The sequence below is a fragment of the Pseudophryne corroboree genome, chromosome 3, assembly GCF_028390025.1.
Source record: "Pseudophryne corroboree isolate aPseCor3 chromosome 3, aPseCor3.hap2, whole genome shotgun sequence".
NCBI classification, from domain to species: Eukaryota; Metazoa; Chordata; class Amphibia; order Anura; family Myobatrachidae; genus Pseudophryne; species Pseudophryne corroboree.
In genome coordinates this window covers 747,151,276-747,163,699 of record NC_086446.1, presented here as the reverse complement: position 1 = coordinate 747,163,699, position 12,424 = coordinate 747,151,276, and the positions used below count along the sequence as shown (strand labels likewise).

The 12,424-nt window shown below is 46.4% G+C and overlaps 1 protein-coding gene across 5 annotated transcripts in view; it reads left to right on the top strand.

Moving 5' to 3' along the window:
* Positions 1–12,424, top strand: part of ZFYVE27 (zinc finger FYVE-type containing 27) — a 144,945-nt gene that overhangs the window by 39,360 nt on the left and 93,161 nt on the right. For all 5 annotated transcript variants that reach the window (XM_063962315.1, XM_063962316.1, XM_063962317.1 and 2 more), the window contains exon 6: positions 8,176–8,288. In XM_063962315.1, coding sequence (XP_063818385.1) covers positions 8,176–8,288 — 113 coding nt within the window. The remainder of the gene's footprint in view (positions 1–8,175; positions 8,289–12,424) is intronic.

Below are 12,424 nucleotides of genomic sequence, written 5' to 3'. Positions count from 1 at the left end.
TATGCAGAGCCGATTACAGGAATCTCTTACCCTCTGTCCCTATCAAAGCGTCTTCCAATACTTCCAGCACAGACGTTTGCTTCTTAATGTGCATTAATCATTTTCCCTCTGAGACGTTAGAGAACACTGAGAACATTAACCTCCATAATCAATAGGCAGCAGAATAACTTGGGCTGCAGACGTGTGGTGGAAAACTATTCTAAATAAACTATATTACTGCTTAAACACAGATTTACCGACGGGTATTTACCCATATTCATAGCTGCAGCTCTGCACCAGAAACAAACCCCACACCATTCATATTTGTAACTAGAACACATTATTATTATATAGTGAGACTGGAGTGATCAGTGTAAAGTGTCTTTCCATCAAGTCTTTATGTAATCGACAGCTGTACACAAAGTAGCTAATCATCTATACAGGTTAAGTATCCCTTATCCAAAATGCTTGGGACCAGAGGTATTTTGGATATCGGATTTTTCCGTATTTTGGAATAATTGCATAACATAATGAGATATCATGGTGATGGGACCCAAGTCTAAGCACAGAATGCATTTATGTTACATATACACCTTATACACAAAGCCTGAAGGTAATTTTAGCCAATATTTTTTATAACTTTGTGCATTAAACAAAGTGTGTCTACATTCACACAATTCATTTATGTTTCATATACACCTTATATACACAGCCTGAAGGGCATTTAATACAATATTATTAATAACTTTGTGTATTAAACAAAGTTTGTGTACATTGAGCCATCAAAAAACAAAGGTTTCACTTTCTCACTCTCACTCAAAAAAGTCCGTATTTCGGAATATTCCGTATTTCGGAATATTTGGATATGGGATACTCAACCTGTATCAGGGCAGGTAACACCTAATTTGATACTTTCTCTTTCAGGAGAGGGATAAATGTGACCGTACGTGTAGAGAGCACCCCCTTGTGGTGTTATGCTGCAGTACGGTGATACATGTGACAGCACTTAATTCCCTCAGATGATCTGCCAAAAGTCACCCATGCATTTGTATCATCTCGATTAGACTACTGTAATGCCCTCTACCTTGGTCTCCCAGCAAAAGAATTGCAGCGCTTACAGCTGTGTCAAAACACAGCGGCCAGGCTATTAACCAACCAGCCCCGTTCTAGCCACATAACACCCATCCTCTACTCCCTTCACTGGCTGCCTGTACGATGGCGAATCATCTTCAAGATTGGCTTACTGAGTTTCAAAGCCCTACATGACCAGGGCCCAAGGTACCTGAAGCAGCTTCTGACCCCATACTGCCCCACTCGATTAATGCGATCTGTGGATGAAGGACTTTTAGCAGTACCTAGAATCTCCTGTAACTCATCTGGGGGTCGAGCTTTTAGTCATGCGGCTCCGACTCTATGGAACTCACTTCCCCGCACAGTGCGAGAGGCCCCAACTATAGAATCCTTCAAAAGTAGACTCAAGACTTTCCTGTTTTCTCTGACGTCCTAGTGGATGCTGGGAACTCCGTAAGGACCATGGGGAATAGACGGCTCCGCAGGAGATTGGGCACATCTAAAGAAAGAATTAGGACTACCTGGTGTGCACTGGCTCCTCCCCCTATGACCCTCCTCCAAGCCTCAGTTAGATTTCTGTGCCCGGCTGAGCTGGATGCACACTAGGGGCTCTCCTGAGCTCCTAGAAAGAAAGTATAATTAGGTTTTTTATTTTACAGTGAGACCTGCTGGCAACAGGCTCACTGCACCGAGGGACTAAGGGGAGAAGAAGCGAACCTACCTAAGTGGTGGTAGCTTGGGCTTCTTAGGCTACTGGACACCATTAGCTCCAGAGGGATCGCACACAGGACCCGACCTCGTTGTCCGTTCCCGGAGCCGCGCCGCCGTCCCCCTTACAGAGCCAGAAGCAAGAAGGTCCGGAAAATCGGTGGCTGAAGACTTCTGTCTTCTCCAAGGTAGCGCACAGCACTGCAGCTGTGCGCCATTGCTCCTCATGCACACCACACACTGCGGTCACTGGTGGGTGCAGGGCGCTGGGGGGGGGGGGCGCCCTTAGCAGCAATAAATAACATCTTGGCTGGCAAACTGACACCATATATAGCCCCAGAGGCTATATAGGTGTATATTAACCCCTGCCAGAAATCTTAAAATTGCGGGAGAAAGCCCGCCGAAAAAGGGGCGGAGCCATCTCCCTCAGCACACTGGCGCCATTTTCCCTCACAGCTCCGCTGGAAGGATCGCTCCCTGGCTCTCCCCTGCAGTCCTGCACTACAGAAAGGGTAAAAAAGAGAGGGGGGGAACAAATTTAAGCGCAGTATAATATATATGCAGCTATAACGGGAAAACACACTTTATAGGTGATATCCCTGTGGTATATAGCGCTCTGGTGTGTGCTGGCATACTCTCCCTCTGTCTCCCCAAAGGGCTTTGTGGGGTTCTGTCCTCTGACAGAGCATTCCCTGTGTGTGTGCTGTGTGTCGGTTCCGCTGTGTCGACATGTATGATGAGGAAAATGATGTGGAGGCAGAGCAAATGCCTGTAAGTGTGTTGTCACCCCCTGAAGGGTCGACACCTGTGTGGATGGACTTATGGAAGGAATTACGTGACAGTGTCAGCTCCTTACATAAAAGGTTTGACGACATAGGACAGCCGGCTACTCAGCTTGTGACTGTTCCAGCGTCTCAAATATCATCAGGGGCTTTAAAACGCCCGCTACCTCAGATGGCAGACACAGATGTCGACACGGATACCGACTCCAGTGTCGACGACGATGAGACTAATGTACCCTCCAATAGGTCCACCCGTTACATGATTGAGGCAATGAAAAATGTATTACACATTTCTGATAGTACCCCAGGTACCACAAAAGAGGGTATTATGTTCGGTGAGAAAAAACTCCCAGTAGTTTTTCCTGCATCTGAGGAATTAAATGAAGTGTGTGCGGAAGCCTGGACTTCCCCCGATAAGAAATTGATAATTTCTAAACGGTTATTGGCAGCGTACCCTTTCCCGCCAGAGGATAGGTCACGTTGGGAAACATCCCCTAGGGTAGATAAAGCGCTTACACGTTTATCAAAACAGGTGGCACTACCGTCTCCGGATACGGCCGCCCTAAAGGATCCTGCCGATAGAAAGCAGGAAGCTACCCTAAAAGCTATATATACACACACGGCCATTATATTGCGACCAGCAATTGCATCAGCATGGATGTGGAGTGCTGCTGCCGCGTGGTCAGATTCCCTGTTGGATAATATTGATACCCTGGATAGGGACAATATTTTGCTGACAGTAGAGCATATAAAAGACGCTGTCTTATACATGCGTGATGCACAGAGGGATATTTGCCGGCTGGCATCAAAAATAAGTGCAATGTCCGTTGCCGCCAGAAGGGGGTTATGGACTCGGCAGTGGTCAGGTGATGCCGATTCAAAAAGACACATGGAAGTTTTGCCTTATAAGGGGGTGGAACTGTTTGGGGATGGTCTTTCAGACCTCGTTTCCACAGCTACGGCTGGGAAATCGTAATTTTTGCCACAAGCTACCCCACAGCAAAAGAAAGCACCGTATTATCAAGTACAGTCCTTTCGGCCCCAAAAACACAAGAGGGCTCGAGGCGCGTCCTTTCTGCCGAGAGGCAAAGGTAGAGGGAAAAAGCTGCAGCATACAGCCAGTTCCCAAGAGAAAAAGTCCTCCCCCGCATCCGGTAAGTCCACAGCATGACGCTGGGGCTTCACAGGCGGATCCGGGTACGGTGGGGGCCCGTCTCAGAAATTTCAGCACACCGTGGGCGCTCTCACAGGTGGATCCCTGGACCCTTCAAGTAGTATCTCAGGGGTACAGGCTGGAATTCGAGACGTCCCCCCCCCCCCCGCCGTTTTCTAAAATCTGCCTTACCAGCAACTCCCTCTGCCAGGGACGCGGTGTTGGTGGCTATCCAAAAACTGTATTCACAGCAAGTGATTGTCAAGGTACCCCTCCTTCAGCAAGGAAAGGGTTACTATTCCACAATGTTTGTGGTACCGAAAGCGGACGGTTCGGTGAGACCCATCTTAAATTTAAAAGCCTTGAACACTTATATCAAAAGGTTCAAGTTCAAGATGGAATCGCTCAGGGCGGTTATTGCGAGCCTGGACGAGGGGGATTACATGGTCTCCCTGGACATCAAGGATGCGTACCTACATGTCCCCATTTACCCTCCTCACCAGGAGTACCTCAGATTTGTGGTACAGGACTGTCACTATCAGTTCCAGACGCTGCCGTTTGGGTTATCCACGGCACCGAGGGTCTTTACCAAGGTAATGGCCGAAATGATGATACTCCTTCGCAAGAAGGGAGTTTTAATTATCCCGTACTTGGACGATCTCCTGATAAAGGCGAGGTCCAAAGAACAGTTGGTAGTGGGGGTAGCACTTTCTCGGGAAGTGCTACAACAGCACGGCTGGATTCTCAATATTCCAAAGTCACAGCTGGTCCCGACGACACATCTTCTGTTCCTGGGAATGATTCTGGACACAGACCAGAAAAAAGTGTTTCTTCCAGTGGAAAAAGCCGAGGAGTTGTCATCTCTAGTCAGAGACCTCCTAAAACCGGGACAGGTGTCGGTACATCAATGCACACGAGTCCTGGGAAAAATGGTAGCTTCGTACGAAGCAATTCCATTCGGAAGGTTCCACGCAAGGACTTTCCAGTGGGACCTGTTGGACAAATGGTCCGGGTCCCATCTCCAGATGCAACAGCGGATAACCCTGTCGGCAAGGACCAGGGTGTCGCTGCTGTGGTGGCTGCAGAGGGCTCATCTACTAGAGGGCCGCAGATTCGGAATACAGGACTGGGTCCTGGTGACCACGGGTGCCAGCCTTCGGGGCTGGGGGGCAGTCACACAGGGAAGAAATTTCCAAGGACTGTGGTCAGATCAGGAGATTTCGCTTCACATAAATATTCTGGAGCTAAGGGCCATCTACAATGCCCTAAGCCAAGCAAGGCCCCTGCTTCAGAACCAGTCGGTACTGATCCAATCAGACAACATCACGGCGGTCGCCCATGTAAACAGACAGGGCGGCACAAGAAGCAGGAGGGCAATGGCAGAAGCCACAAGGATTCTCCGATGGGCGGAAAATCATGTGTTAGCACTGACAGCAGTGTTCATTCCGGGAGTGGACAACTGGGAAGCAGACTTCCTCAGCAGGCACGACCTCCACCCGGGAGAATGGGGACTTCATCCAGAAGTCTTCCAAATGCTGGTAAACCGGTGGGAAAGACCACAGGTGGACATGATGGCGTCCCGCCTCAACAAAAAGCTTAAAAAAATATTGCGCCAGGTCAAGGGACCCTCAGGCGATCGCTGTGGACGCTCTAGTAACACCGTGGGTGTACCAGTCGGTTTATGTGTTTCCTCCTCTGCCTCTCATTCCCAAGGTACTGAGAATAATACGAAGGCGAGGAGTGAAAACTATACTCGTGATTCCGGATTGGCCAAGAAGAGCTTGGTACCCGGAATTTCAAGAGATGCTTTCAGAGGACCCTTGGCCTCTGCCGCTCAGACAGGACCTGCTGCAGCAGGGGCCCTGTCTGTTCCAAGACTTACCGCGGCTGCGTTTGACGGCATGGCGGTTGAACACCGGATCCTGAAGGAAAAGGGTATTCCGGAGGAAGTCATTCCTACCCTGATCAAAGCCAGGAAGGATGTCACCACAAACCATTATCACCGCATTTGGCGAAAATATGTTGCTTGGTGTGAGGCCAGGAAGGCCCCAACGGAGGAATTTCAACTGGGTCGATTCCTGCATTTCATGCAAACAGGGGTGACGTTGGGCCTCAAATTGGGGTCCATTAAGGTCCAGATTTCGGCCCTGTCGATTTTCTTCCAGAAAGAACTGGCTTCCCTGCCTGAAGTTCAGACTTTTGTCAAGGGAGTTCTGCATATTCAGCCTCCTTTTGTGCCCCCAGTGGCACCTTGGGATCTCAATGTGGTTTTGGAGTTCCTGAAATCACATTGGTTTGAACCACTTAAGACTGTGGATTTGAAATATCTCACGTGGAAAGTGGTCATGCTGTTGGCCCTGGCTTCGGCCAGGCGTGTGTCAGAATTGGCGGCTTTGTCCTATAAAAGCCCTTATCTGATTTTTCATATGGATAGGGCAGAATTGAGGACTCGTCCTCAGTTTCTCCCGAAGGTGGTATCAGCGTTTCACTTGAACCAGCCTATTGTGGTGCCTGCGGCTACTGGGAACTTGGAGGATTCCAAGTTACTGGACGTAGTCAGGGCCCTAAAAATTTATGTTTCCAGGACGGCTGGAGTCAGGAAAACTGACTCGCTGTTTATCCTGTATGCACCCAACAAACTGGGTGCTCCTGCTTCTAAGCAGACTATTGCGCGCTGGATTTATAGCACTATTCAGCTGGCGCATTCTGCGGTAGGACTACCGCAGCCTAAATCTGTAAAAGCCCATTCCACAAGGAAGGTGGGCTCATCTTGGGCGGCTGCCCGAGGGGTCTCGGCTTTACAACTTTGCCGAGCTGCTACTTGGTCAGGGGCAAACACGTTTGCAAAATTCTACAAATTTGATACCCTGGCTGAGGAGGACCTGGAGTTCTCTCATTCGGTGTTGCAGAGTCGTCCGCACTCTCCCGCCCGTTTGGGAGCTTTGGTATAATCCCCATGGTCCTTACGGAGTTCCCAGCATCCACTAGGACGTCAGAGAAAATAAGAATTTACTCACCGGTAATTCTATTTCTCGTAGTCCGTAGTGGATGCTGGGCGCCCATCCCAAGTGCGGATTGTCTGCAATACTTGTAAATAGTTATTGTTACACAAATCGGGTTATTATTGCGAGCCATCTGTTCAGAGGCTCCTTTTGTTATCGTACTGTTAACCGGGGTTCCTATCACGAGTTATACAGTGGGATTGGTGTGGCTGGTATGAGTCTTACCCGGGATTCAAAATCCTTCCTTATTGTGTCAGCTCTTCCGGGCACAGTGTCCTAACTGAGGCTTGGAGGAGGGTCATAGGGGGAGGAGCCAGTGCACACCAGATAGTCCTAATTCTTTCTTTAGATGTGCCCAGTCTCCTGCGGAGCCGTCTATTCCCCATGGTCCTTACGGAGTTCCCAGCATCCACTACGGACTACGAGAAATAGAATTACCGGTGAGTAAATTCTTATTTACTCAAGCATTCCCATAAATGTCCCTTTAGTATCTCCATGCTTCTGTATTTTATGAAAAGCTGTTCTGTACTTCATTATTTTCTGTACCATATTATGCTATGTATCTGTTAAGCGTTTTGAGTCCTTTTGGAGAAAGAGCGCTATATAAATAAAATTATTATTATTATTATTTTCTATATAGCGCACCCCCTTGTGGTGCTATGCTGCAGGACGTGGGATACATGTGACAGTACCTGTATAGAGCTCCCCCTTGTGGTGCTATGCTGCACTACGTGGGATACATGTGACAGTGAGCACCCCCTTGTAGTGGTATGCTGCAGGACGGGGATAAATGTGACAGTACCTCTATAGAGCACCCCCTTGTGGTGTTATGCTGTAGGACGGGGATAAATGTGACAATACCTGTATACAGCCATGGCCAAAAGTTTTGAGAATGACACAAGTATTTGTTTTCACAAAGTTTGGTGCTTCCGTGCTTTTAGACTTTTTTGTCAGATGTTACTGTGGTATACTGAAGTAAAATTACAAGAATTTCATAAGTGTCAAAAGCTTTTATTGACCATTACATTAAGTTTATGAAAAGAGTCAATACTTGCAGTGTTGACCCTTCTTTTTCAAGACCTCTGCAATTCGCCCTGGCATGCTGTCAATCAACTTCTGGGCCACATACTGACTGATGGCTGCCTATTCTTGCCTAATCAATACTTGCAGTTTGTCAGAATTTGTGGGTTTTTGTTATTCAGGGGCAGATTTATTAAGCCTGGTGAAGTGATAAAGTGGAAGGTGATAACGCACCAGCCAATCAGCTCCTAGCTTCCATGTTACAGGCTGGGGTTGAAAAATAACAGGTGTATTACATCAGGTTGGTATCTGGCCTGGTTTACTACATCAGTATCTATAGTACTTTCCTGGTGAGAGGGGTATATACAATTCTTCTTTGCTGTGTAAGAATTCTGTTATGAGGTTTTCGGATCTTTCAGTGAAGAATAATCTGTATCCTGTCCCCTTTTCTCTCCATCAGGTTGTACGGGTTACTGCTGGGCTCTATTTGCACCCTCTATCTCATGCCCCTGTGTTGGGTTCTGGCTATTATAAACAGCACCTTGTTCCTGCGAAACGCTGACTTCTACAGAGGTAAGACGTTCTATCATGCTAATGTTACCAGTTTTATGGTCTGTTAAAGGGCAAGAACATAATAAACCATGGATGTGATTTCCAACTATCTATTAGGGGCTCGGTCTCTCCTCTCTCTAATAACCTTATATATTACATTGCAACACTGTATAATGTTCTGTGCTGCTCTGTCAGGCATTACAGGGAACGACGGGAAGAACCGCCCAGTTCACCATTTGTTTTGAGCCTCACAATGCTCCGACTGGATCAGGGCGATAGCTAACATGAGGCACATACACGACCGTTACTATTGGGTTTGTATAATAGGTCTAAATGTCTAGGCAGACAGTGAATTGGTCGACATGCACTAGGTTGACAGATGAAAGGTTAGGTTTATCAGGGCAATTCTTGTCTATTCCATGTTATATGACCACCGTCAGTAGTAACATGTACCCTTGCAGGCACGCTACACTTTGGGCAAGATTACTATTCCCAATAGATGTCCACGTGGATAGTAAATCAAGTGAATGTTGGAAAAACATGTGAACCCCACCCTCAAAAATTTTTTTAAAAAAAATGCGCCAACCATTTGTGTGTCAACCAATGTCATGTTCACCTTTTGTATCTGTCAACCTAAGATATGTTAACCATATGTTGTCTGCCTATTGACTGTGTCTACCTAGACGTTGTAGATCTATCATCCGGAACCCATTACTATGAGCTTGTGCGACGTGTCAAATAAACACATGGAACGTGGGGCGTGCAGGGCTTAGTACAACATGCACAATGGGTAGGGAAGAGAGCTAGCGGGTAACCAGTGGGCAGTAGAGAGCAGTCTCTATGGAAACTAAGTAAGGTTCCCCTTAATGTGCCATGTGTATGACCTGCTGTATGGTATAAACGGGAACGGAGCGGTGTCTAAAGTGTTTGTTGAAGTTCCCCTTCAGTTTCCAAGGGTGGGTGCCCCATAGATACAAAGGGGTAAATTTACTAAGATGTGAGTTCTGTTTAAGATGGGATGTTGGCCATAGCAACCAATCAAATTCCACGTCTTATCTTCGAGAAAGTGCTAGATAAATGAGATGTAGAATCCGATTGGTTGCTATGGACAACATCCCATCTTAAATAGAACTCCCGTCTTAGTAAATTTACCCCAAAGAATCTGATCATTTCACCCATCTGCCTGTAGCCATTATTGACCTTGTAGAAGGAAGTCTTCTCCCCTGATGATAGTACTGTGTGGTGTAGGCCATCCTGCATAAACCAGCACTGACCATGTTCTTGTATGGATGTCTCCTTCACTCTGCATACTAAGCCCCTGGGCCCGTGTAATTACTATACACTCTCCTTCCTTCCCTTCTCAGTGCCCTTGCTTGGCAGTTATCTGTTTGGGATGGACTTCATAGTTTGGTGATTTATGGGGACAGAGAATAATGTTCTCCAGAGCTTAGCAGTAAGCGGGCGTTCACTGGTTCAGCATGTAGCATCATAAATAAAAATCCTTTATCATCTTCTGCCTTTCTAAACCTGTGATGCGATCCACCACCATTCGTGTATGTATTGTAAAATGTAGTGGCCAAACATTAATGCACTGAATACAGTAAGTAGTTATGCAAGAACTAGTGGTTTATATTGATTGAAACTCTTGTGTGTTTGTCATTAACCCATTGGACAGGGCAGTGCCTTGTAGAGAGGAACTCTGGTGAGGCTCAGACTACTACTGTACTACTACTTTTAAAACGCGGAACTTCGTGGTTACAGATTGAATGTTTTTTTACGTACTTGATTATTTCAAGGATTGGCCAGATGACAATAATGATGGTGCAGTTGGGAAGCTTATCATATATAGTATTACAATATGTGATCTTGAGCATGTGTTCTCCTACAGACCTGGGTACTTGTGTGTACAGTTATAAACCATGTTGCTTGTTCTTGCAGAACACAGGTGCATGCCATCATACACGTGGCAGACGCCTGCTGTTTCCCCGCTTGACATAAATGCTATAAAGATGTGAGCACAAGTCTCCTTCATATACTGTACGTGACTGCACTGGTGAAATACTGGAAAAGAGTTGCCTGCCTGGAGTCAAAGGGGGTGATGTTTCAAACCCTCAAAAGACTACAAACGGCGATGTTGCCGAAAGCATACTTACCAACTGTCCCAATTTTGTCAGTACGGTAATTTTTTGGGACTCAGTGCGGGAAGGGCAGGGGTGTGTGTTGTAATGATTGCGGCATTTTCAGCGAAGACACTCCCCCTGGCACGAGGCCATACCCCCTTTTTGGAAGTACATGCCTTTGGTGCTCAACAGAGTTCCAATTTCTATTTGCGAGAAGTTGGGAGGTATACAAAGCAGCCAACCAGATTCTAGCTATCATTCATCTAGTGGTTCTCAACCTCGGTCCTCAAGTACCCCTAACAGTTCATGTTTTCCAGGTCATCTAGCAGTTGCACAGGTGTATTCATTACTCACTGACACATTTTAAAAGACCCACAGGTGGAGCAAATTATTTCACTTGCAATCCTGTGAGGAGACCTGGAAAACATGAACTGTTGGGGTTACTTGAGGACTGCGGTTGAGAACCACTGATCTAGAACATTCTATATAAAATGAGAGCTACAATCTGGTTGCTGTGGGCAACTTTGCCACCTGCCCTATTTTGAAGTTTTGATAAATCTCCCCCTCCAAAATTTCTAGCAACTCTAGCCATGGCCAAAAGTTTTGAGAATGGCACGAGTATTGGTTTTCACAAAGTCTGCTGCCTCAGTTTTTATGATGACAATTTGCACATACTCCAGAATGTCATGAAGAGTGGTCCGATGAATTGCAATTAACTGCAAAGTCCCTCTTTGCCATGACAATGTACTAATCCCAAAAAACTACATTTGCACTGCACAAAAGGACAGCATGCCAGTGATTCTCTCGTTAACACAGGTGAGAGTGTTGACGAGGACAAAGCTGGAGATCACTCTTTCACGATGATTGAGTTAGAATAACAGTCTGGAAGCTTTAAAAGGAGGGTGGTGCTTGAAATCATTGTTCTTCCTCTGTTAACCATGGTTACCTGCAAGGAAACATGTGGACTCATCATTGCTTTGCGCAAAAAGGGCTTCACAGGTAAGGATATTGCAGCTAGTAAGATTGCACCTAAATCAACCATTTATCGGATCATCAAGAACTTCAAGGAGAGAGGTTCAGTAGTTGTGAAGAAGGCTTCAGGGCATCCAAGAACATCCAGCAAGCACTAGGACCACCTTCTAAAGTTGATTCAGCTGTAGGATCGGCACACCACCAGAGTAGAGCTTGCTCAGGAATGGCAGCAGGCAGGTGTGAGTGTATCTGCACACACAGTGAGGCGAAGACTTTTGGAGGATGGCCTGGTGTCAAGAAGGGCAGCAAAGAAGCCACTTCTCTCCAGGAAAAACATCAGGGACAGACTGATATTCTGCAAAAGGTACAGGGCTTGGACTGCTGAGGATTGGGGTAAAGTTATTCATGTGTGGGGTGGCTTCTCAGCCAAGGGAGTGGCTAATTAAACATTTTGCCTAAGAACACAGCCATGAATAAAGAATGGTACCAAAACCTCCTCCAAGAGCAGCTTCTCCCAACCATCCAAGAACAGTTTGGTGACAAACAATGCCTTTTCCAGCATGATTGAGCACCTTGCCATAAGGCAAACGTGATAAGTGGCTCAGGGAACAAAATAACAAAATTTTGGGTTCATAGCCAGGAAACTCCGCAGACCTTAATACAATTGAGAACTTGTGGTCAATCATCAAGAGGCGGGTGGACCAACAAAACCCACAAATTCTGACAAACTGCAAGCATTGAGTAGACAAGAATGGGCGGCCATCAGTCAGTATGTGGTCCAGAAGTTGATTGACAGCATGCCAGAGCGAATTGCAAAGGTCTTCAAAAAGAAGGGTCAACACTGCAAATATAGACTCTCTGCATAAACTTAATGTAATTGTCAATAAACTCCTTTGGCACTTGCTTATAATTATACTTCGGTACACCATAGTAACATCTGACAAAAAGGTCTAAAAACACTGAAGCACCAAACTTTGTGAAACCCAATACTTGTGTCATTTTCAAAACTTTTGGCCATGGCCATTTAATTAATGATAGGTATTTGGCCACTCGCTTTTATGGAGG